Genomic DNA, 26,415 nt, shown 5'->3' on the forward strand with positions numbered 1-26,415 from the left:
AACTATTGGGCTTCTGGTTTACAGTAGTGTCCATTTCTAATACACAGTTGAACATTTGGGGAGTTCTTAAGAGTACCAGTCTGGGGAAACTGAATTGAATTGTTTTAAATGTTGGTGGGATTTAATTTAATTTAAATACTGGAGGAAACTCACCACCAGATTGCAAGAACATAAGTGAACAGTCAGATGAGGAGACTCAAACTCATTGATAGCCTCACATTGCAATGAACAAGGACACATTCAATTTCACAGCAACTAAGATTGTTGGCCATGCAGGTGCAAAGATAGCCAGGGAAATGATTGAAGCCTGGGAAACAGTTAACATGAGTGCTGATTTACCTCCAGCTTATCAAGTACTTAGAATCTGAGGTCTTGGCAGCACAAGGAAACACCACCAATCGCCAGCCATCAACACACTAGTCAATCAATAGGAAGGCACCAGATAAACACAATGCATAGAACAGCCCAAAGCACATATTCCAGTAGAGAGAAGTTCCCTAAGGTAGTTTCCAGCATGATCCAAAAGCTCAGAAAAGTAAAACTCTGGTCCCGGTGACCGACCCAGATTCGACCTTAAATACTGGGTGTTTCATTCTCTGTCCTTTCCAAATATATCCTAGAAGGGAAATCTTTTTCTGCACCATTGGCTTGGAGCTGTCTGCCTAACTATCAAACTCTTGGCTCTGATTCAGTCATCACCTAAGCAGTTTTATTCAGATTTTTCATATCAGCTAAAGCTGAATCTTCCCAGAATCTTCCTCTCCATACCTTGTCATTACCGATTACTCATTAGGTCAAAAATAAGCAACAGAAGGAAGCAATGCAGAGGCACCAGAAAGGGAAAAATACTGTATATTCTTGCAGATAAACGGAGCCATGGATAAAGCGATCCTCAAAATTATTATGTTTTAATTTTCACAATTGGCTTATGGTGATACAATTTTCATGGTAAGTAAATCTGGCTTCCACCTTGACCTAAGGTTGCAAAATGGGATCCCATGACCCCATGACAGTGCAACTGTCATAAAAGTGAGTCAGTTGTCAAGCATCCAAATAAAAATCACATGACTGTGCGGATGCTGCAATGGTCATATACATGAAAAATGGTCATAAGTCACTTTTTTCAGTGTTGAACAATCACTAAATGAACTGTTGTAAGTCAGGGACTATCTGTATATTCACAAATAGGCCATCCTGCAGATAAGCTGACCTCAATTTCTTGGGTACATTTTTGAACCTAAAATTCTTAGCTTACCTACAAGTATATATGGTGAGAAATTTCAGGTGTTCATGTATTGTTTTTTTTTTTCAATCCGCTGCCATTTTAGGATGACAATGAAAACTGCAATTGATGCAGCTTTATTTATTGTGCTAGAAAGAATGTTGGCCATCTTGCAATCAGGCCAAAATGTTAGTAATCTTGCCAAGCATATCTCAGGAGATACATTAGACGCCAGACGGGAGTCCCAGGCACTTCATTATTGCAACCATAACTTCTTTCAGTTCAGCTTCTCCATGTTCTGTTATTGGAAGCAAAAAAAAAAAAGTAAGAAATTGTGATCCCAAAGGCCTATTTCAGGCACACAGCCCTCTTGTGATCCAAGGTTCTCTCTCTCTTTCCACCACTGAGGACAGTCCATGTTTTCAAAATAGCTCATCTTGGTTTGGGATAGGAGACTGTTTGGGCTTTGGTGGAAACTGATGCCCGCAGATTCTGGGATGTACAGATTAAGTTAACTAATAATAACTTGTCTAGAATGCATGGCCCCACATTAAGATGGAAAACCTCACTAGGATTCTTGCCCAAGAAGTGGTTAAAAATGAAATCTTTGCCTCGGTCAGCTTGTTTCAGCCTGCTCAGCCCTCCTCCTCAGGACAACCACATTACTAACCATCATCTAGATAGATGCTTAGCATTTCCAAATAGTATTTGCTGCTGCAAAAAGAACATGAGGAAGGCTTTGGTCCAGAAGAGCCACAAGCTGATTCTGAGAGATGTTTCAAGCTCTTGAAACATCAAAGGCCATCAGAGATGCTCAGAATCTGTTGTATGCCAGAGGACAGATATGATCAAAAAGCAAGAAATATTCTATTTCCAATAGAATATCCTACCAGATACTTCAGGATTGATCTTAACCATCCTCTTATGGTGACCTCTGGGAAACACAAACAGTAACATATGAACTCAGAAGGAAAGAAGAAAAGTCCCAGAAGATTCTAAAGGTGAGAAGTGTCATCAAGCGACTGATCAGCCAAATCAAGAGTCAGTGGGATTCTTCTGGTAAATGTCCACATGGAGGTTCTCATTCATCCAGATCATGGTTGTCCCAAGGACACTTTTATTTTAAAGGCAACTGGACCTGTTAATGTTTCTTTAAGACATTTTGCTTCTTGTTCAAGTAGCTTCTTCAGTTCTAACTAACTTGATTTCCCCACCAGTTAGTTAGAACTGAAGAAGCTTCCTGGATGAGAAATAAAATGTCTTAAAGAAAAAACAGCAAGTCCAGTTGCTTTTAAAACAAATGCACCTTTGGGACATTCCTCTAGCAGTAGATTAGAATAGCAGCCCCCAACCTTTTGGGCACCAGGAACTGGTTCTGTGGAGAGAGGTTTTTCCGTGGATCGCATGCTGCCTGCATACCATAGATGGGGCTTCACCTGTTTGCGCGACCCGGTTTCTGCCAGTCCATGGACTGACCTGGATTAGAAAGTAGAACAACAGTTTGGAAGGGACCTTGGAGGTGTTCTAGTCCAGGGGTCTCCAACCTTGGCAACTTTAAGCTTGGTGGACTTTGACTCCCAGAATTCCCCAGCCAGACAAATGGCTGTCCAACCTCTCCTGTTGTTCCGCCAGGCCGGACTATCAACACAATAGTATTAAATTGGGGTATTTAAATTTATTGGGGTTTTAAATTTGAGCCACTTTATTTAATTATTTTAAATTTTATATTGTTGTTTTGTCTGTGTTTTTAAATAGGCTGTACACCGCCCTGAGTCCTTTGGGAGAAGGGCGGTATAGAAATAAAATTATTATTATTATTATTATTATTATTATTATTATTATTATTATTATTATTATTATTATTATTATTATTATTATTATTATTATTATTGAAAACCTCCAATGATGGAACACCAGTGGTGGTATTCAGCCGGTTCTATCCGGTTCGGGCGAACCAGTAGTGGCGGCTGTGGGAGGCTCTGCCCTCCCGCTCGGACGTCATCACATCCCGTTTTTGATGCTCTGCGCATGTGCAGAAGGTGTCGCATGCGTGCGCTCACATAGGCAAACCGGTAGCAAAGGTAAGTCAATACCACCCCTGTGGAGCACCCACAAGTTTGGCAGGTAACCCTTAGATTAGATTTGATCAGAGCCACCAAAGGATCCTGATGTAGCATTGCTGCCCACCTTGAACCAATCCTTTGCAAGCAACACAATCTTCACACTGAGTCACCTCCCATTTCCAGCAGCTTGAAGCTAATGCCACTTAATTGCTAGGCACAAAATCTCATATGGCTCTGCTACAAGAGTTCTAGGAATGACCACCAGCCTATCGCGCAGCCGAGCTCATTTGCTAGGGAATGTTCCTTCTTTCTTTAATCTCAAACGAGGAGCTGAAAGGAAAACACACGATTATTATCTCAAGCATGCTGGAATCCACTTGAATAAATAACAGTTCCAGAAATGGGGCTGCTAAAATAATAAACTTCCTTGGAGCTGACCCCAAAAAGCAATGGGGGTGGAGGGAATGCCTTCTCTCTGTCAGAAAGCAGGATTGAGAAGTGCAGGAAACCTCCACCCCCACCTCTAAAGTTGATTTCTACCAACTCGCCACCCCGATGGTAGAACATGGAGCTGAAAGCAGAAGAAAGAGAAGGGGGGGGGGTCACTACTCTTATAGCAGAATATGAAGCTGAAAGCAGGAGGAGGAAGAGGGGAGGGAGGGAGAGAAGCTTCTCTTACAGCAAAATATGGATCTAAAAGCGGAAAAAAAGAGGGGGGCTTCTTTTGCAGTAGAATATGGAGATGAATGAAAAAAGAGGAAAAAGAGAGGGAGGGGCTTCTCTTTTTCAGCTCTTTCTGTTGTTGTTGTTAAATCTGCAATAATTAAAAGCACATGTTTAGAGGCTACAGACAGAGTTCTGTATGAGGAGAGGAGACTGGCCGATCCTGCCATCAATCTATTTGGGATCATTTCGGATGTGGTAGCAAAAAAAATATTTTGACCTTTAAAAAAAGTTTTTTTTAATTGCATTTAAAATAATGACAGCAAAAGAAGAAAAACAAAAGAAAGCACAGAAATGCATACATAATAAAAATGCATACATATCGAAGTGTTTTTAAAAATGAATGGAAAAGTGCAACAACAACAAAAAAACAAGTTAGGATATGTTATTGCAATCAACAGTTACAATTCTAACCATTTTAAAAAGTTTTATTTGATGGGATCTCTTGAAATTCACAGCCTAACACCTTTAGTATGCAGATCTGGATGAAGAAGATATTCCTGGTAGAAACTTTGGACCCTTGGAAAATACACTTTATTTATTTATCGCTTTGTGCTAAATGAGGTTTTTTGTTTTTTGTTTTTTTTTAAATTTGATTTATATGCCGCCCTTCTCCGAAGACTCAGGGCGGCTTACAATGTGCTCAGCAATAGCCTTCATCCTTTTGTATATTTTATACAAAGTCAGCTTATTGCCCCCACAACTGGGTCCTCAATTTACCTACCTTAGAAAGGATGGAAGGCTGAGTCAACCTTGAGCCTTGGCGAGATTCGAACCCTGCAGTAATTGCAGGCAGCTGGTCTTAATAACCAGCTTAATAACAGGGTGCCTTAAACCCCTGTACTACCAAGGTTCTTTATGCAACTAGTCTAGAACTATCCTAGAACTTCCTTTGATGGATAATATGCTCCACAGTCACAGTCTGAAATATTTACCGTCATATCTTATCTATATTTTTTAAAGGAAGATGTCACACATTGGATTGAAAGTCTTCTGCATACAAAGCATCCTTCCACCCAAAGAAAAATATCCAGGTACATTTGCTTTAGGACAAGCTGACAGAAAGAAGGAACTGGGAGTTATTTTTTTTCTCTACTGAGATTAAACAAAATTTCTGTATGGATATGCATTTGTAGGAAGCCATATAGCCCAGCTGAGTATTTGCTTGAGGAGGATTACAGGTAGTCCTCAAGTTACGAATGGAATGGAACCTGCCCATTCCATTCATAACCCAAGGATTTGTGGCAGTGAATCTTGTACATTGAATGGGATCACTCCCTGCTTTCACCCACACATTCACTAATCGAATGTGAGGCTCATGAAATGCGCATGAGGTATTTCAGGGTGGGGAAGGCCATGGGGGGGGGGCTAGTGATGGAACAGGCCACTTGCTTAAGACCACCCAAGGCCTCCCGGACCCACTGAAATATCTCATGCTCCCCACAACTGCTGTCCCCCCCCAAGCTGCTGTGCCAGGTCACTCGTCATGTGAAGATCTAGCAAGTAGTCTCCACTCCAGCCTCTCAGCCCTGTTCCTCCCTCTGCAGTTCTGTTTAGGCCTCTGCAGGCTTTGCCTAACACATTGCAGGCTGAAATGGAGCTTCTGAAGGGTGGATCTGCCCCTCCGATGCTCCGTTCGGACTTCCAGAGGCCTCGCTCAGCATGTTGCAGGCCAAAATGAAGCTCCATTTCAGCCTGCAACTTGCCGGGCGAGGCCTGCAGAGGCCCGAACAGAGTGTCGGAGGAGTGGATCTGCCCCTTGGAAGCTCCATTTTTGTCGGCAACATTCAGGACAAATGTTGCAGACCCTCTGAAGTTGTTCATAACAGCAAACAACTGCCATGGTGCTGCAAGTATCAATCCTGAAGTGAACCTGGCTGAGGTAATCTTTACGGCTTCAGGGTTGCCACAAGACAGGGAGTGGGGCGGGGGGGGGGGGAATAGATAGCTGGGGTTTTGTAGTCAAAACAGAAAGTTTTCCTGTGGGAACCAAGGACATTTCAATAAGTGGCTGGAAAGAGGAGAAGTAGAGTAACCAAGTAATCGAGTCGAGTAACCAGCACCTCTCTTGGACAATGTAACTAATGATTTGGAGAAAAGGGGGAACTTTCATTTTTTAATTAGGTGAAAACCATGGGAACTTTCAGAGTCGGTTTTTACCAGTTGTGCCAATATGATATATCCAATAAATTGTTCTACCTGCCTCAGAGTTCTGCTTTCAATGGGTGCATTACTTTGAACATTGACAGCAAGATTCATAGTTTTGGAACTTGTTCGTAAACGCTAGGGGTTGCTTATCACGTAACTTTGAACGTTCCCTAAGGGAAAGCTTGTAACCCAGGGATTACCTACATAATCTATTGACCACATCCTATTACACTCAATAAAGATAATGTGCCACCTCCTATCCCGTTTACCTTTTCTCCTTTTTTGACTTTCAGCAAATCACAAATGTTGGCCAAAGTATTGGCGAATTCATATTGGACAAATCCTGTTTCTGATGCAAGCTAGAAGAACTACAGGTAGTTCTCAATTTATGACCACAATTGAGCCCAAAATTAGTAAAATAGTTGTTAAGTGAATCTGGCTTCTCCATTGACTTTGTTTGTCAGAAGGTCACAAAAGGTGATCATATGACCCTGGAACACTGCAGCCATCGTAAATATGAATCAGTTGCCAAGAATCCAAATTTTGATCATGTGACCATGGGGAATGCTGCGAAGGTCAGTGTGAAAAATGGTGGTAAACCATTTTTTTCAGTGCCGCTATAACATCACTAAATGAATTGTTGTAAATCGAGGATTACCTGTACAAATCTTTGTAGACCTTATTTATTTTATTTTTATTTTTATTTTTATTTTTTCAATTTATATACCGCCCTTCTTCCTGAGGACTCAGGGCGGTGCACAGCCAGAATTAAAAACATGAAATACAAATATTAAAAACAATTAAAATCTATATAAATTTGGCCCAAAATTTAAAAAACCACAAACCAATTAAACATTTAAAAAAATTTAAAAAATTATTCCTAAGCCAGCCCGGCTTGCTGGAAAAAGTGGGTTTTAAGGGCACGGCGGAAGGCACTAAGGTCTTGGATTCTCCTTATCTCTGGGGGCAGCTGATTCCAGAGGGTAGGTGCCCCCACAGAGAAGGCTCTCCCCCTGGGGGTCACCAGCCTACATTGTTTGGCTGATGGCACCCTGAGGAGGCCCTCTCTGTGGGAGCGCACAGGTCGATGGGAGGCCGTCGGTAGCAGCAGGCGGTCTCGAAGATAGCTAGGCCCTATGCCATGGAGCGCTTTAAAGGTGATAACCAACACCTTGAAGTGCACCCGGAAGACCACCGGGAGCCAGTGCAGCTCGCGCAGGAGCGGTGTTACATGGGAGCGCCATGCTGCTCCCATCACTACCCGCGCTACTGCGTTCTGGACCAGCTGGAGCCTCCGGGTGCCCCTCAAGGGGAGCCCCATGTAGAGAGCATTGCAGTAGTCAAGGCGAGAGGTGACGAGGGCGTGAGTGACTGTGCACAGGGAATCCCGATCAAGAAAGGGCCGCAACTGGCGAATCAGGCGAACCTGATAAAAGGTCCCCCTGGTTACAGCCGTCAGATGTTCCTCCAAGGACAGCTGCATATCCAGGAGGACTCCCAGATTGCGAGCCCTTTCTGTGGGGGCCAAAGACTCGCCCCCAATAGTCAGTGATGGAGTCAACTGACTATATCGGGATGCCGGATACCTTGTGAGAGAGGGAGATTATTGCAATAATAATAGTGTGCTCCTCCTCTGGGCATACCGAACTACAATTTCCAAAATTCCCAAGCTTTAGAGATGACTAAAATATCACAGGCATCAGGGTGAGGAGGGCTGTTCCATAAACTGGAGGGTGCAGTTCTATAGAAAATTTGTTATGGATCTATGTCCATAGAAGTTTAAAGCCTCTGTGGCAAATTCAAATGTTCTGGTTGCTTCAAAATACTTCTCTGTGGTCTTAGGAACATTATGTAGAAGCACAAATAATGTGCTTGGAAACATTTCCATTACATATTTTTTTAAAAAAAATGTGGAGAAGTATCAAATGTTAGAAATGCAACAAATTTGTTATGTAAAGTTAATGAAAATGTAACAGACACAATATTCATTAAATTAGGCAGTTAAAATGAATAGAAAACCCATTCTCTCCTTCCTTCCTTCCTTCCTCCCTCCCTCCCTCCCTTTCTCCCCCTCCCCAAGACAATAATTGTAGAAAACACATGCAATCATCCATAAAACTTTCCAGGCAGGCTAAAATTTATTCTACTATAATTCAGTATTGTTTTTAGTAAAGTCTAAACAAAGACATTGGAACTGCAAATGTTGAATCCACGAAAATTACCATGTTACTATGGTTTTTTTCTTTGTAATCTAAACACCATTGAAATATAGAATATCAATTTTCTCTTGCCAAGCATTCCAATAAAGAGTATTTCTAGGAAAGCTTGAAAACTGTTTGAAAGCAACATTAAAATCACAGCATATGTCCTTAAAAACAAAGTTGTTTACCTGTGTGTGTGTGTGTGTGTGTGCGTGTGTGTGTGTGTGTGTGTATCACACTGGTTACTTTTGATGGACAGTTTATAAAATGTTATAGGGCACATATAATCAACACAATGTATATTTCCAGTTACTCTTACTGAATCCTAGATAGCAAACTTGCTACACCAGATCTCATTCTGGAAATAATACACAACTCAACTGTATTATGTTTCTGATACTTTTAAGCATATCAACTGAAACAGAATCAGGAAGGGTATAATAGTCAAATAGAAAGAAAGATTGTGCATTCTTAAATTTATCCAATGTGAAAAGCACAGGGCTCATCCAGCATGCAAAAGCATATTCTTAGTATTTGTGGACTCCTTCTCCCACTAAATCTTAATCCACAGTTGACTAACCACAATAGCTAGATTCCTACAATACACTAACCCCAACCCAATCACATTATTAATTATTAATTTTTTAAGGAGCCTTGCCCAATATTCACATGAAACAAACTAATGTTTAATGTACTGAAATCAAGGCATTGCAAATGTTCATTTTATTTTTCTCTTTCTTCTCAAAACATTCAGAGTTTGCAGAGTTTCATCATGAACTAACCACAGCTTGTTATGGTAGCCAAAACCAAAACAACTGCTGCTACAATGTTTTCTGGAAACAAGCCAGCTCCCAAATCATAGTTTACAATGGATTCACTAATCCAGGGTTTGGCAAACCCTCCAGATGCACTTTGGACTACAGCCCCAAAGTTACACAAAAATTATTCAGGTTCCTTACACCCTCTAGCTTGAACCATGCACTAAAGGCACAAAGTCACTTTCAGAGCTGGTTCCCACAACATACCAAAGAAGGGAGAAAAGTAATAAAAGTCCCTTATCTTTCTTGCACCTAAAATTACACCATAACAATGACAACAACAACCATAAGAATTCCCGCCCCTGCTCTAATCCAACACTTTCTTTCCTATTCCCGCCCCTGCTTTAATCCAACACTTTCTTTCCTATTTGCACACCTAGATTTTCTTTCACCAGGATGCTGGGGCAGGGGTATCATACAGAATTATTATTATAAGCCTACCCAATGTAGAGCACTAGGCAAATCAGGAGATCCAGGCAGTTCAAATACAGTATGTGTAAAGATTTATTGTACAAGCTTAAGCTCTCTACAAGAATCTGAACTACTAATGGTTAAGGGAAATTAATGAGGGTTAAGAATACAAGATATTCAAGGTGGGCTGGACTTAGATCTCTTGTGGACACGAAGAGACTCATGACTGATGACGTGTTTGGCTCAGCCTGGTCATCTCCTACACCCAGGAACCTTTAGATAATATCCACACTATTTTGGATATTGAGAACAGCAGGGGAAGAAAATGGTGCCCTCAACGCAACACGATGGTACCATGTCATCATAACTCCTTCCTGGTTTCCCCACTCAACATCCTTTTGAATGGGATGTTCTGAACGTCAATCTCCAATGGCACATGTGATTTAATCCTTATGGCAGGAGGCAGGATGCTTGCTACAGCTGCCAAAGCAATCTAGGAATCCCAGGGAATCAAGATAGGGTTAGGCTAGGATTCATGAGGGTTAAAAGGTAAAGGTAAAGGTTCCCCTTACACATATGTGCTAGTTGTCCCCGACTCTAGGGGGCGGTGCTCATCTCCGTTTCAAAGCCGAAGAGCTAACGCTGTCCGAAGACCTCTCCGTGGTCATGTGGCCGGCATGACTAAATGCCAAAGGTGCACAGAACGCTGTTACCTTCCCACCAAAGGTGGTCCCTATTTTTCTACTTTCATTTTTTATGTGCTTTAGAACTGCTAGGTTGGCAGAAGCTGGGACAAATAACGGGAACTCACCCCATTATGTAGCACTAGGGATTTGAACCGGTGAACTGCTGACCTTTCAATCAACAAGCTCAGTGTCTTAGCCACTGAGCCACTACATCCCTGCACCACATCCATGAGGGTTAAGCTTCCTCATTGAGCATCACAGAAAGCTCTGACCACTAGTCTAGGCTAGAAATCAGGAGTCTGGGGCTACAAGATCAATGGTGAGTTCCATAACTGGGTAGAGCATTGATGCAGTGATGGGAAAAGGTGTTGCTCTTGAGGCTTGATGCAACAGGATGCTGAGTCAGCTACTATCAAAGCTTGCTGTCTGCAGCACTTTGACCTCCAAGAGCATCCAGTCTTTCTCCAGATGGTTCGAAGAAGAATAGTAGCAAATAATCAAGATTCATGTCAGCAAGAACTGTTGGAATGGGAGATACAGTCAACAAAATGGAGAGGAGACACTCACAAGGACCATCTAAGCAACCACAGAACAGCAGTGAGCATCAAATGCCTACCCAATAGAAACTCTTTAACAATTATTTGTTTTTATTACATTTTTATCCTGCCCTTATTGCTTTATAAGTGATTCAAGGCATAAACATACTCCTTCCTCTTCCTATTTTCTCTGCAACAACCCTGGGAAATGGATCAGGCTGAGAGAGAGTGACTGGCCCAAAGTCATCCAGCTGGCTTTCACGGCTAAGGTGGAACTAGAACTCACAGTCTCCTGGTGTCTAGTCAAGCAATTTAACTATGAGACCAAACTGACTATATTCTGATGAGAGTCAATTACCAACCCTTCTCCTCAATCAAAAGTTAGGTGGGGAACAGAGGAATAATCAGGCTTGTATGGGAATAAACAATGAGAATAAAACATTGGAAACATGTCAAGGAGAGACTAGGCAGAAGGAAAAAAATTTGGAGCAGGAAAATAAATTGTAGCAAAGAGGTCAGAAAAATTGGAACAGAAGTCATACACTGCAATTTTATATATGCCTTTTTTTCCAACCTCTACATTTGTACCCCTCAGAAAATATGTGATTTCCTGAGCCATCGTGTTATAGGCACAAATCAGGCCAGCTCACAATTTCCACATCTGGAAAAGGTTTGAACTCCTTCATGAGCGGGAACACGGCTGGTTCTGACCTTAGACAGCTATCTGTCTCTTGTTAGGAATATAGTACTTTTTCCATCAAGCTATTAGCACAGAGGTCAGCCAGGAAAGGAGGGGATTAGAATCTTGTTAATGAATGCCAAGATAGATCCTGCCAACTCAGCACAATTGGAGCAATAGGCAGCAAACATTGCTCGCAACCTGTATGCTGTCGAGGTTAAAATGCTGGCCTATATAACAAGGTGTCTTAAGAATTTAAACTAGGACACCTTGTTCATAGGCTAGCATTTTAACCTCAACAGCATACAGGTAGCTAGCTTTGGTTAATCTTTCTCACAGTCTAAGCTACATCATAGGGTTGTTTGGTAGATAAAGTTATAGGGAAGTGTCTTATGTATACCTCCTTGAGGATTTCATGGAACATGCAGCAAGAAACAATTGTTAGGAGCCATGGTGGCACAGTAGTTAGAGTGCAGTATTAGTAATTGCAATAGCACTTAAACTTATATACCACTTCACAGTGCTTTACAGCCCTCTCTAAATAATTTAGAGTCAGCCTATTGCCCCCAACAATCTGGGTTCTCATTTTGCCAACTTCGGAAGGATGGAAGGCTGATTCAACCTTGAGCTGGTGAGAATCGAACTGTTGAACTGTGAGCAGTCAGCAGAATTAGCCTGCAATACTGCAGTCTAACCACTGCACTACTATGGTATTGCAGGCTAATTCTGCCCACAGCCTGGAGTTCAATCCTGACCGGCTCAAGGTTGACTCAGCCTTCCATCCTTCTAAGGTTGGCAAAATGAGGACCCAGATTGTTGGGGGGAAAATGCTGGCTCTGTAAACTGCTTAAAGAGGGCCGTAAAGCACTATGAAGCGGTATATAAGTCTCAAGTGCTATTGCTATTTCTAGATGTAAAAACCAGTGTACCAACTTTTTGAATAGCACTAGAAAAAGGCTCCTGAGTGACTGAGAAATGCTTGAATCAGCATTCTTAGCTTTTTTCCAATAATAAAACTCAGAGCCTAAATAAATTCTTTAGGAAATCGTCTCACCTTGTACTCAAGAAAAGGCACCAAAATCTAGCCTGAATGATGATTAGGATCACTATATTACTATATGGATTGCAGAAACACAGGTGCAGATGTGTTCTCAAAGAACACACTAAAATCTTGCAAACACAAGCATAGAACCAGCAATGCTGCAGAAGGAAGAGAGCCACTGGCCTTGCACTGTACAAATTCATGCTCAGTTTTGAGCAGCAAAGATCTGATCCCTTCCTTCCTTCCTTCCTTCCTTCCTTCCTTCCTTCCTTCCTTCCTTCCTTCCTTCCTTCCTTCCTTCCTTCCCATTCTCTCTCTCTCTTTTTCTTTCCTTTCTTTCTTTCTTTCTTACTTACTTTCTCTCCCTTCTCCTTTCTTTTCCTTTTCATTCCTCTTCCTTTTCCCATACTTTCATCTTCTTTCAATATGCCATTTTTGGATTGAAACTGCTGTCTGTACGAATACAAAATGATATCCAAGCCAGCCCACAAGATAAAAATCATATACTAAGGACTATAAAAACTAATTTAAGCACCTTGAAATACTTGGATGTAATGAATGCAAGCCCAAGTATAACACCTTGGAAATAAGCTTCTGTGATCTGTCAGCTTCCCAAAAACTATTTCAAACTTTTGAAAGTTATTAACCTAGACAGAGGTAGGCACTGGAGAACTTGCAGGTTTTGAATCCCTTTTCAGTGGCATCCAGAGCCCTTTTATTATAAATACCAAAAATCTGTTACACCCTTTGCTTTCAAGCTGATGTTGAAAACACACCAAGACTGTTACATAAATCTTGAAGTAGGCTTACAACGAGGGATACCTCATTCCATCACCACCCCCAAAAAACAAGGAAAAATATAAATCCTAGTCCCCCACTTTTTGTGTGCTTATTTTTGTCCAAAATGTTAACGGCAACTCTTGACCTATAGGGATGGTGAAGGAATTTAATCTGTGCAAATTCCGATACAAGCTGATTTGACTTGTATTTCCTGAACTAAAACACTGACCCAAACTTGGTTATCTGATGACTTTTAAAATTCCTGAACATTCTGCTCATGTTCTAACACAGCTTGAGTTTAATGGGGCTTACTTCTTTCTGATATGGAAAAGAATTTTGTGCAGTGCCAAAAACATCTCTTGCATTTTCCTCCGGCTGTTCTTCTTTGATTGAAAGAAAAGGAAGGGTGTGTATGTATTTTTCAGAAGAGAAATAGAGGATGGGTCTTCATGCCCTTATTTAATTATTAGATAAGAGGAAATAGGGGAATTGCCTGTATTTCATAATAGCACTTCTCCATCCAGCCTCCCTGACTTCCAATACTTCCATTAAACCCCAAAGCAATAGCACAGGTGCAGAAATGTGAACAGCCAGGGAAGTTTGAGGCTGGTAGGATGTAAGATCATTTTTTGCCACTTTGCAATAGAGCTGGCCCCAAGTCATCCTGAACAGAAATTGAAAAGTCATTCTCCACCATCCTGCAAATGAGACAAAAAACAAAAACAAAGGGCAGAAAACATGAAAAATGACAAGGCAAAACCTGGCGTAGGGATACAGCCTCGGAGCTAAACAGCTTTTTCCTTCCTGAAAAGGTGACATTACAGCAGTGTTCCAATATTTGCAGGGCTGCCACAAAGAAGAGGGGGCCAACCTATTTTCCAAAGCACCTGAAGGCAAGACAAGAAACAATGGATGCAAACTAATCAAGGAGAGAAGGAGGATTGGAATTAAGGAGAAACTTCCTAACAGTGGGAAGAATTAACCAGTGGAATAGCTTGCCTTCAGCAGTTGTGAGTGCTTCATCACTGGAGGTTTTTAAAAAGAGACTGGACAGCCACTTGTCTGGAATGGTGTAGGGTCTCCTGCTTGGGTGGGGGGTTGGATTGCAAGACCTCCAAAGTCCCTTCCAATTCTGTTATTCATCTGCAGAAATGCTCTTTGACTGAGCTAAACTTTCCCAACAGTTTGGGGAAGGCTTTTCTGTTGGAAAGATGCAATGAAAAAAAAAAAAAAAAAAGGATCAGACAGTAACAAAGAACCATAAGCAGAGCTGAACTTGACCATCTGAAGTGGGGGGGGGGGGCACACTGTGCTTTCCAACTATGCTCCAGGCCATGCAACCCTGTGCAGAAACAATGTCAAGGGTTGAACTGCAACTCTATTCTTAAGCAAGCTTTACATCACATCTGGCATGGAGAGCCTTTTTTTGTTTCAGGAAGAGACTTCTGGATATCCTGTTGAGCTGAGATCCAATTTTACAGACTCCGTGATAACATTCCACTATATAACTTGGAGCCTTGTTTGAATCCTGCAGGCTCATTAGCAAGCTGCGAAAGTCAGGAATGTCTCCCCCCGCTTTCCAAGTTTTGCTCCTGAATGTATTAACTTTCCATGCATCAAGCTGAGTTTGCCGTCTGGTGCCAGAAGTCAGCTGCAATATTTCCCTTGAAGGTTACAAATGCACTGAAAATAAGCACACAAGGGGACTTGTTGGCATAAGCTCTCTTTCCTCCATTAAAAGAAAATTGGCACAAAGGTTAGAGTTTTATGAAAAGAGGCTTGTCCGTCCCTCCCTGGCCTACCCAATTTTTGCAAAAAGCAGCAAGAATCATGTTCTTTGGACATGGATTATACACAATCCTCAGATTTCAAAAAGGGAGGGATCCAACACATAAAAGCGTAATCTTTAAGCACAGTCCAAGGGCTTCAGGCACATCTCTGGCGTTCCCAGCCACACTCTCTGGGATAGTGCAATGATCCACCATTAAACATTTAAAATGCAATGATTGACCTCTCTTCTCACCCCACCCCAAGGTGGTTAGGCTGGCATTGAAACTGTAATACAGGTTGTCCTCAAATTACGATCACAATAGTGCCCCAAAAAATCAATTTCTGAGCAAGACAGTTGTTAAGTGAGTTTTGCCAGATTTTATGATCTTTCTTGCCTCAATTGTTAAGTGAATCAGTGTAGTTTTTAAGTTAGTATAAAGTTTATTACAGTCAAAGACCAGAGATCAGAACAACAACAACAAAACATTCAAAAAATATCTAGTTTAAAATTCTAGAATAAAATAAATAACACATAAAATCTATATTAAAATCACGATTTGGCATTCAATCTGTCAGTTACACATGGCCTAAATATACTATAATATTATTCTAGAATTTTAAACTGCATATTCCTTAAGTGTTTTTATTTGTTCTGATCTCTGGTCTTTGACTGTAATAAACTTGATTTAAGATTTAAGTTAGTAACACTGTTGTTAAGTGAATCTGGTTTCCCCATTGACTTTGCTTGTCAGAAGCTCTCAAAAGGGGATCACATGACCCTGGGACACTGCAACTGTCATAAATAACATGCCAGATGCCAAGCATCCAAATTTTGATCATGTGACTGTGGAGATGCTGTAATGGTCATAAGTGTGAAAAATGGCCATAAGTCATTTTTTTCAATGCCATTGTAACTTTGAACAGTCACTAAATGAATGAAGACTATCTGTAGTGGGGAGCCAAACAAGACCACTCAGAAATGGGGGAGTTTAACATCCAGTCTTTGGATCGCCAGCTCTATTATTTTCAGAATGCCTATTTATCATTTTCAGAATGTTTGTTATTTATCAAAATTGGATCATCCAAAGAGTTAACAGCACATAGTGAGAATTAGCCTTTCAACAAAAAAAAAAAAAAAAAAAAAAAAATGTGGATGTGGAAGAAAAAATAAGGAAAAGGCCCAAGGTGGGTGGGCAGAGAGAGACACATTTCCTTTAATTGGAAGAAGTGGTATAAAATGATTAAGATGTCACGCTATGACTGGGGAGTTTCAAATTAACTCTTAGCCACATCAGATGGCTGAAATAACTCTCAATGTCCCTCAAAATTCTGTGTTGAGCTTTATCTAATAGTGCAGAGACTGTTGAATGAGCTAGGATTAGCTCATGTGCAGACTACATACATATCTTGTATCCTGCATTTATGAAAATTTATCCATATATTTATTTCCTTAATTTATTTCTGGATTACATGCTATGAGAGCTGGCCCATTCCAGTCAGTAATTCCTTCAAATTATAATCAACTCAAAAATAAATGCACTACACATTATATTAAAGATAAACAATAGAAATGAGGACCCAGTTTGTGGGGGCAATAAACTGACTTTGTATAAAATATACAAAAGAATGAAGGCTATTGCTTAAAGCATTGTAAGCCGCCCTGAGTCTCCGGAGAAGGGCGGCATATAAATCAAATTAAAAAAAAAAAAATAAAAAAAATAATAAAAAAAAAAAAACACCATAAAATGGTAAAAAACCCATCCAAGACCGAGTGGCTGTGGTTTCTGACATCCCGATATAGTCAGCTGGCGCCATTGCTGACTATTGGGGGCGAATCATTGGCCCCCAAGGAAAGGGCTCATAACTTGGGCATCCTCCTGGATTCACGGCTGTCTTTAGAAGAGCACTTGACGGCCGTGACCGGGAGGATTTTTCATCAGGTTCGCCTGATTCGCCAGTTGCGTCCCTTTCTAGATCGGGACTCGTTACGCACAGTCACTCATGCCCTCGTCACCTCTCGTCTGGACTATTGTAATGCTCTCTACATGGGGCTCCCCTTGAGGTGCACCCGGCGGCTCCAACTGGCGCAGAGTGCGGCCGCGCGGGTGGTTATGGGAGCAGCGTGGCGCTCCCATGTAACACCTCTCCTGCGCGAGCTGCACTGGCTCCCGGTGGTCTTCCGGGTGCGCTTCAAGGTTCTGGTTACCACCTTTAAAGCGCTCCATGGCTTAGGACCTGGTTACTTACAGGACCACCTACTACCATCAATAGCCTCCCACCGACCAGTACGCTCCCACAGAGAGGGGCTCCTCCAGGTGCCGTCGGCCAAACAATGTCGGCTGTCGGCCCCTAGGGGGAGAGCCTTCTCTGTGGGGGCACTGACGATCTGGAATGAGCTCCCCCCAGAGATACGGAGGATTCCGGATCTGCGCACCTTCCGCCGTGAGCTGAAGACTCTTTTATTTCATCAAGCTGGCCTCGCCTAAATCTTCTCCCTTTTAAGTGTAAATTTTAAATTTTTACAGTATTTTAAAATATGGGTATTTTAAATTATGGGTATCAATTCAGCCAAATTTATTTAATTCATTTTATTCGATTTTAAATTTTGTATATGTATGTGTTTTATTTCATGGCTGTTCACCGCCCTGAGTCCTTCGGGAGTAGGGCGGTATAGAAATTCAATAAAATAAATAAATAAAATAAATAAAAGCATCCCAGCATCCAAGCCCATGTGTAATAAAAGAATTACTCAGGGTATGGGTCATTATCATTAAAACTTGCCAGCAAAATCAAATTGCTTTCATGAGCAGAAAGCTAATTTATGTAAGAAAAAAAAAAGTGTTTTTAAACTTTTCTCAAAACACTCCAGAAAAGAACTGACAACAGAGTTGGAACTGGACCCAAACTTCAGCAAAGCGCATAAGGAACTGTGTCAGAATACCTCTGAATACACGCAGAGTCCTGTGTTCCTGAGAGGAGGGCACTGCATGCCATCTTAAATTACGATGTGGCCTTCTAGATGTTGAGCTCCAACTTCCAACAATCAAAGGCAGCACAATCAGCAGAGAGAAATGAAGAATTGGAGCTGAATAACATCTGGAGGGCCACATTTTACTAACTCTGGATTAAGTGAAAAAGCATCCAGGATGCTAACCTTTTTCTTTCACAGACCAACCATTAAATGCAACAAAGAAGGGATTAACTTCTTTTCCAAAGCACCAGAATGCAAGATAAGCAACAATGGATGGACACTAATCAAAGAGAGAAGCAATCCCGGAATTAAGGAGAAACTTCCTAACAGTGAGGACAATTAACCAGTGGAAGGGCTTGCCTTCAGAAGTTGTGGGTGCTTCATCACTGGAGGTTTCTAAGAAGAGACTAGACAGCCACCTGTCTGAAATGGTATAGGGTCTCCTGCTTGAGCAGGGGGTTGGACTAGAAGATCTCAAAGGTCTCCTCCAGCTCTATTCTGATTGAAGTTGGTGGACCAGCCCCTTCAAGTTGCATTTTATTTTCCTTCTACTCTATTAATTAGTTCATTGAGGACAAAATCTAATACAGTTAAACACACAATGAGAAATAAGGGCTTTCAACTCCGCCAGCGTACTAAGAAAATATATTTAACATTGTATCATTGATTGCTCTAATATTAATAGTATTATATATCACTTCTATATATCTGTAATTCTCATAGTGAACTGAAAAGATATTTCCCTGGCCAGCTTTGTTTTTCCTAAATGCTTTCATGCAAACCAGAGCTACGATGTTTCCAGTTCTATTAAGCCAATTCATTCATGACAAGTAATCATTGTAACCTTTCCCAGGCTAGAAACTGTTTCACTCAGCCCAGATGTCTCCCCTCCAGACCTCAGACCCCCACAGTCTCCCACAACCCTCCCCCCCCCAACTTTGCAACGTGCAGCTAGCTATCCAGAGCCTTTTGGCACATGCGTAGAGTAACCATCTGCCAAACGTTCATTTGCTGTACTGGGAAAATATCTCTGTGAAACACATTCATAATGGCATCAGTGTCTTTGATTAGAGAGAGAGAAAAAAACAATATCTGCATTTATGGCTGAGTGGAAACCCCTTGTAGATTTTTTTGTATAAAACAAAAAGAAAATGGACTTAGGATTTGTGATTCCGATGAGGAAAAAAGTAGTGAAAAAAAGGCTGGATTATACAAAAGAGTGAGCTTTCTTTTGTAGTCACAAAGTAAGAGATAGTTTTGTGGTTGTATTTATATTTGCTTAAAAGAAATTAGACACCTCTATTTCTTTCTATATTTTCCTGCACTTTTGCTTTTTTTTTTTCCTTTCTTTTTGCACTGCTTTTCGTCTTCATTAACTTACCCTGAGTTTTATGATCTAGAAGAAACTTTCAATAAAAATGTAAAAGATTGTGCCATTACTGCTGTTGACTTCCACAGATGTACAAAATAGCCTAAGTGGGCAGATTTTAGACGCTTGCGCAGAACTGAGGGGCAGCAGCCAACCGTTGAAGGGAATGGAAAATGAAAGTATGCAAATCGGGACTAATTGTGTTAACTCCTCAAATATACAAGGGGTGCCTCCGCTTATTTCGACTCCTTCAGTTACAGGTTCCCTCTCTCACCTAAATCCTGAACCAGACAGGGTGGGAGACAGATGGCTAGAATTCCCAGAACCGGATTTCCCCCTCCCCTGCAACACTGCAAGGCTGGCTTGCTGCATTTTAATGCGAAGACACGTGTACAGCCATCTGCAGGGCCGCCTCCCCCAATTCAAACTCCTTAATGTCTGCGTTTAAGGCAATGAATGCTTGACACGTGGGATAAAATGGCATCGAATTCCTAAATATTCGAATCCACTTCTAAACCGAGGCAGCCTCCAGCTGTTTCGGACTACAACTCCCATGAGCTTGCAGTGGTTTCCTAGGAAAGAGACGGGGCTTTCTTTGCACCCGAGCGGATTACTTAAGGGATAGATTCTCACAATGTGTATTACTCCCTAAATCTAAATGATCAAAATCAAGACCCCCTCAGGCTCACGTAACGTAATAGCAAAGCAAAGCGCATTAGGACTCCGGTTTACAGGACTAGCGAGCGGCTGATTTCCACAACCAGGAGGATGCGGCCCCTGAGTTAACGTGCCTAGCCAGGGTGCCCAATGCGTTTCTGCAGGCTGCATCCTGCGTCTCTAGCAACTGATCCACTGAGCGGGGAATGGTCTCAGGATACCTCGGCCCCACTTCGCTGCCCTTATGACGACGGTCACCAGCAGCCAGCAGCGGGCATTGTGATCCTGTGCGCTGCACGTCGGCGCGGGGCTGGTGGCTCTGCTGAAACCCGCTCCCTCCCCATCCCTTCGAGCCCCACCCCCCCCATAAGCCTCTGAGCACATGCAGAGCGCTCAATCCGCCTCGGCAGCTGTAAAGGGCGGGGGTTGGCTCAGCTTGCGCGGGTAGCCTCTGAGCGCGCGCAGAGCGCCCGGAGCGGCGGGATCGGGCGCCACCAGCCCTCCCACCCTCTTCCTAAGTCTCGCTTCGTTACTCACAGGGTGACGGTGCCGTTGGGCAGCAAGCGCGACGCCGGCGGCTCCCGCAGCTCCTCGCCGCTGCAGCTGACCCGCTTCCTGGCCGGGGCCAGCCCCTTCGGCCTCTCGCCCACGCACTTGCAGCCGCGCAGCTGGAGGGGGCAACTGCGCGCCCCGCCCGCGCCCCCCAGCGCCGCCAGCAGGAGCAGGGCGCCCGTCCAGAGCATCCTCGACGGCGGAGGCTGCCAGCCCATCCTCAGCCCATCCTCGCCCGCTCGCCCCGCAGCCTTCGGCGTCCGGAGCGCCCCGGGGACCTCGGCAGCTCCGGCCCCGCAGCCTCTTGCCCCGGCCGTCACGCTCGGCCCCAAGGCAGCCCCGGCCGAGCCGCTTCCCCTGCCCGGAGCTGGTCTGTCCCCGCCGGGGCTGCGCCTTGCATGGCCGGGGAGGACCGCTGCGCGGCTGGGCGAGGATGTCCGGCGGCCGGGCTGCTAGGCGAGGGTTGGATCCCAGGGCTGGGGCTGCCGTAAGCCGGGTCCCTCCCCTCGGCCACGGCGGGGCCCTAGCGCCTCCCTCTCCGCCGCCGAACTGGAGCCGCGGCGGGCGAGCGAGCGGGCTTGGATGGGAGCCAGGGCTTGGGGGGGTTAACGGCGGAGGGCGCAGGAGTTCCCTGCCTCGGCTGCACCCACGGGACTCTTGCCCAGCTGTTGAGGCTCCGTCCCCGTCGCTGCTGAACTCCGCTTGTCATTTGCGATCTGGCCTTGAGCGCAGCTCCGGCAAGATAAATTGAAAGCAGCTTTCGGGGACGGCGGAGCAAACATTCCCCCTGGGAGATGCCTCCGAAGGAGTTGACCGGACTCGCGTGTCTCCTCCTTCGGCGTTTGCTGCTTTCACATGAGCTGCTGCGGGTTCTGAGCCAGGAAGTCAGTGGCAGGCTCGGTGGAATATTCTGGTTGCCCCATGAATTTAGTTGCTCCCATAGTTTTATTTATTTATTTATTTATTTATTATATTTCTATAGTTGGCGTGGGAAGAATAGCAATGGCACTTAGATTTATATACAGCTTGATACCTCTCTCTAAGCGGTTTACAGAGTCAGCATATTGCCCCCCAACAACCTGGGTCCTCATTTTACTGACCTCGGAAGGATGGAAGGCTGAGTCAACCCTGACCCATTGAGAATCGAACTGCTGGCAGTCCATCTGTTCGTCTGGCACTTGGAAGTAAGGATCTCTTTGGAAGATCTTTTGATTCATCTAAGAAAGGGGCATGGAGGGCCACATCTGGTCCCTCCATGTCCTAAACTTTGCCAGAATAGCTGCCCTGTCCCTCCCCATTTCAATCCTCTTAAGCTTTATGCACTTCTGTGACCATCAAGAATCAACTTGGGGGCAGGAGCTCTGAATGCTAATTTCACCTCTTTGAAACACACAAAATCCTACATCACTCTCCACAAGAGGACCAGGTCTTGCCCACCTTTTGGAGCACAGCCATTAACGTGCCACACAAAATTGCTGTGGGCAAAATTGTATGTTGCTGATCTAAGCCAGGATTGTCAGTGCTGGCTGGTGAACCTCTCCAAGTATTAAGTATGATTCTTTCCCTGCCTGTGTAGTGATGCCCAGGATTGAATGCTAGATGTTGACTGTCAAACTTACTTGATGCATAAGGGATGTTCACTATCTCTGGGATGATCAGTTGCAGCTGCCTGGTAGACCTTTACAAACTTAGCAACTTTTAAGGTGTATGGACCTCAACTCCCAGAATTCCCCAGCTAGCATACTTTACACTGCCTTCGAGACCGACTTCTGCCACCAATAGCCTCCCACCGACCAGTCCGCTCCCACAGAGAGGGTCTCCTCCGGGTGCCATCAGCCAAGTTATGTCGGCTGGCGACACCCAGGGGGAGGGCCTTCTCTGTGGGAGCCCCAGCCCTGTGGAATGAACTGCCCCCGGAAATACGTAAGATCTCCGACCTCCGGGTGTTTCGCTGCGCTCTGAAGACCCTGTTGTTCCGCCAGGCCGGTCTATTAACATAACATTTTTAAACGGGGGTATTTTAAATTTCTGGGATTTTAATTGGAGCCTAATTATTTAATGATTTTAAATTTTAAATTGTTGTTTTGTTTCTGTGTTTTTAAATAGGCGGTACACCGCCCTGAGTCCTTCGGGAGAAGGGCGGTATAGAAATAAAATTATTATTATTATTATTATTATCAACCCGATTTTGATTATTAGTCCTTCAAAACTTTCTGCTTATCAGGTGTTCACAGAGGCCTCTTTAAATTTGTATTCAAACTTCAAACTCTTTTAAACAAACCCTTTTGCAGGGGTTTGTTATAGATTTCACCCCATTGAATCAGACATGTGAAAGATTACTTTGGAAAAGCAAGTTATGGATTACCGAGGGTGGGGCAAAATGGAAGAGAGTTTAAACAGAAATTAAATATATGATGGCGCAAGCTGTGATGACAGGCAGCAGCCATTCTAAAGTTAAGTGGATAGGCAGATACTGAATTAAGGAGTTGATGAATACCCATACTTTGATAAGTAGTCTTAGTGTAAGTTTAATTCAGGTGATGTAGTGTAAACTTTTTTTTTTAAACCCTACCTCTTTGCTTTCTCTTCTTACTGGTGCAATTTTTGCTATGTTGACCCTTCACCCCCAGACCAGTGATCTTCTTCAGTTCATTCAAATGATATATGAGTGGAATTGTAAGTGGCAACAGTGGAACCTAAAAATTGTACATATTATTGCAGGAGTTTTGATGGATCACAATCCACTTGACTTAGAAGTACAACCCTCTGGGTCAGTGGTCAAACTCAGTGATAAAAAGTAGATGTCTGTGTTCCACAAACTGTTCGAACCATAATATAACCAAAAGGTATACTTCTGTGCCTTTTCCTGTCTAAATGACTTCACAAGGAATTATTTTTATGTGTTTGTATCCTGCCTTTATTATTTTTATTAATGACGCAAGGTGGTGAACATACCAAACACATCTTCCTCCTCCTATTTTCCCCACATCATCTCTGCCAGGTGGGCTGGGCTGAGTGAGTGGCCCAAAGTCACCCAGCTAGCTTTCATGGCTAAGGCAGGGCTTGAACTCACACTCTCCTACTTTGTAGCCTGATACTTTAAAACAGTAGACCAAACTAATCTTGCAAGCCAACAAAGCTGGCCTTTCCCGGCTCCGGATCCTAGATGTTGGTTTGGCCAGGCTGTCTCCCAAATGTCCACCTCATCCCAAACCATCCAGACACCTCTCAGCTGCACTGTTTCCTGTAAGTCTCAAAACAAGTCAGCGCCACAGATCCAAACTAGATGGAAATATGAAATCTGAGACCCACGTCTCAGTTCAAACACAATTTCCCATAGGGACCAAGAGGCATATAGACCAGATTGCTTTCAACTCCTTCCAAATCCTCTCACGTCCGTCCCAGGGAAACACAATTCCAGGCCTTTGGAACTATTCTTTGATGAAGGCAAACAGAAAGGTGACTTAACCTGATGCTGTAATAACATCTGTCAATCTAATTACCAAGAGGACTTGCATTTCTCAAAGCGAAGCCGGTCAGAAACTATGCTGAGTGTATTCATATACCAAGTTCCGTTTCCAGAAAAGGTGGCAACAAGGACTGTGCTATTCCAAGGAGAGGCATTAGTGATGTGAATTGGACTACTTTGCCTGAGGAATCGCATCATCTTTCCAGATATAGGTAGTCCTCGACTAACAACAGTTCATTTAGTGTCCGTTCAAAGTTACAAATGGCCCTGAAAAAACAGTTTTTCAAGCTTGTGACCGTTGCAGCATCCCCAGTTGCTTACAACTGGTTCATATTTATGACAGTTGCAGTGTCCCGGGGTCCTGTGATCAGCTTTTGCGACCTTCTGACAAGCAAAGTCAATGGGGAAGCCAGATTCACTTAACCATGTTACTAACTTAACAAATGCACTGATTCACTTAACAACAGTGGCAAGAAAAGTTGTAAAATAGGAAAAAAACACTTTACAAATGTTTTTTTTTAAAAAAATTGATTTATATGCCTCCCTTCTCCAGACTCAGGGTGGCTTACAATGCGTTAAGCAATAGCCTTCATTCTTTTGTATATTTTTATACAAAGTCAGCTTATTGCCCCCACAAACTGAGTCCTCAATTTACCTACCTTAGAAAGGATGGAAGGCTGAATCAACCTTGAGCCTGGCAAGATTCGAACTTACTTTAATTGCAGACAGCTGGTGTTAAATTACAGTGCTTTAGTCTGTAGAGCTATCCAGGCTCCTTAGCAACATAAATTTTGGGCTCAATTGTGATCGTAACTCGAAGACTATCTGTAATCCTTTGCAGGAGAAACTTCTTGTCATAAGGTTTCTCTCTGCCATTAAAACACAACCCGAGAGAAAAGGGGCTTGCAATTCTAATCAAAATACGCTGATGGAAAGAATAGATTTGGAATGTAAAAAAAGAAAAAAAATGAAAGGGGAGGGGAGGGAAGGTACAAATATGAATGGCAACAGCTGTCCTGTCCCTGGGTGATGAATGGGGCCAGACTGATTTTGCCCTTGCTCCGATTCTCTAGAAAGCAGAAAGTGCAGCCTCGCAGTGGCCTCTTGGCATTTATCATCTGCCTGAGGGGACAAGAGTGCCCCCCATACCAGATTTCCTATTTGTTTTGGGAGGGAAGGAGTATGCTGTTATGTGAGCCTCTACTTACTAGTAGTTGGAAGCAGCACTGCCCAAGCACAGGTTTTGACCGCCCCAGTGAGAATTACAGCCCAAATCCTTCTAACTTACCGCCAATAAAAACAGCTTCAGCGTTGCTTTCCTAGAGGAAATCTAATAGCTACTGAATAAACAGTTTCTCCATTTCAGTGCTGAAGGCAGACAAAGTACTTTCTTGAAACCTGAAGAAACTAAACTCCCAAGGAATTTTTCTCCGTCTGATCCAGCAACTGGAATAATCACCTTTTTTTGTTTCCTGGATGTAGTCAAAAGCTGAGGGGGTGAGACTCTCTATTTATTCCTCTCTCTCCTCAAAACATTATTTTTTTTTCTTTCCCCCCCCTCCTTCCCTTTCTCAAAAGCAGAGGGTGAGACTCTCCCTATATATTCCTCTTTCAAACAATTGCTATTTATTTTTATTATTTATTTCAAAAGTACAGATTCTACATATATTCCCCTTTCCTTGAAACAATTGTGTTTCTTATTTATTTACTTATTTATCCCTCTGTTGATACAACCTAGGACTGCATTAGCTTTTTTGGCCTTTTTAGTAGGGTCCTTGTTTTGGTAATGTAAGGATGACCCACCCGAGGCCTTTCGGATATTTTGAACTACCATACAAATCCCACAATCCCATTCTGGGTGGAACTGATAGGAGCTGAAGTTCAGAACATCCAGAGGGCAACATATAGCCCAGCTCTAATATAATAGTTATGGTGTCCAACTAACACCCATGACCTGGGTTCAAATTCCTACTTTACTATGATCTTCACTGGAGTCTAATCAATCCACCACTCTAGCTCACTGGGTTGTTCTAAAAATATAGCAGATGGGATCTCTACACAACTATTACTTCTAATTCACTAGCCTGTTGCTCTCAATATATCGAAGAAATGCATCACTTAGAGCTGCAAGAATGACGTTGCTTTGAAAACCCAATATTTCTAGTCATAATAGAGCTAGCAAGTACTTTGGAGGTCTTCTAGTCTTCACACAGGAGACCCTGTACCATTTCAGACAAGTGGTTGTCCAGTTTCTTCTTAAAAACCTCCAGTGATGAAATACTCACAACTTCTGAAGGCAAGCCCTTCTACAGGTTAAT

The 26,415-nt window shown here is 43.0% G+C and overlaps 1 protein-coding gene across 1 annotated transcript in view; it reads right to left on the reverse strand.

The window, feature by feature from the left end:
• The window catches only part of ADGRA2 (adhesion G protein-coupled receptor A2), a 103,905-nt gene extending 82,885 nt beyond the window's left edge, over window positions 1-21,020 (reverse strand). Inside the window, exon 1 of the mRNA XM_070952574.1 lies at window positions 20,614-21,020. Within this exon, the coding sequence (XP_070808675.1) occupies window positions 20,614-20,846 (233 nt within the window). The 5' untranslated portion in view covers window positions 20,847-21,020. The remainder of the gene's footprint in view (window positions 1-20,613) is intronic.
• Between the last annotated feature and the right edge of the window lie 5,395 nt (window positions 21,021-26,415).

This window comes from Pituophis catenifer, unplaced genomic scaffold, assembly GCF_029215685.1.
Source record: "Pituophis catenifer annectens isolate HBS135680 unplaced genomic scaffold, rPitCat1.0.hap2 SCAF_12, whole genome shotgun sequence".
NCBI classification, from domain to species: Eukaryota; Metazoa; Chordata; class Lepidosauria; order Squamata; family Colubridae; genus Pituophis; species Pituophis catenifer.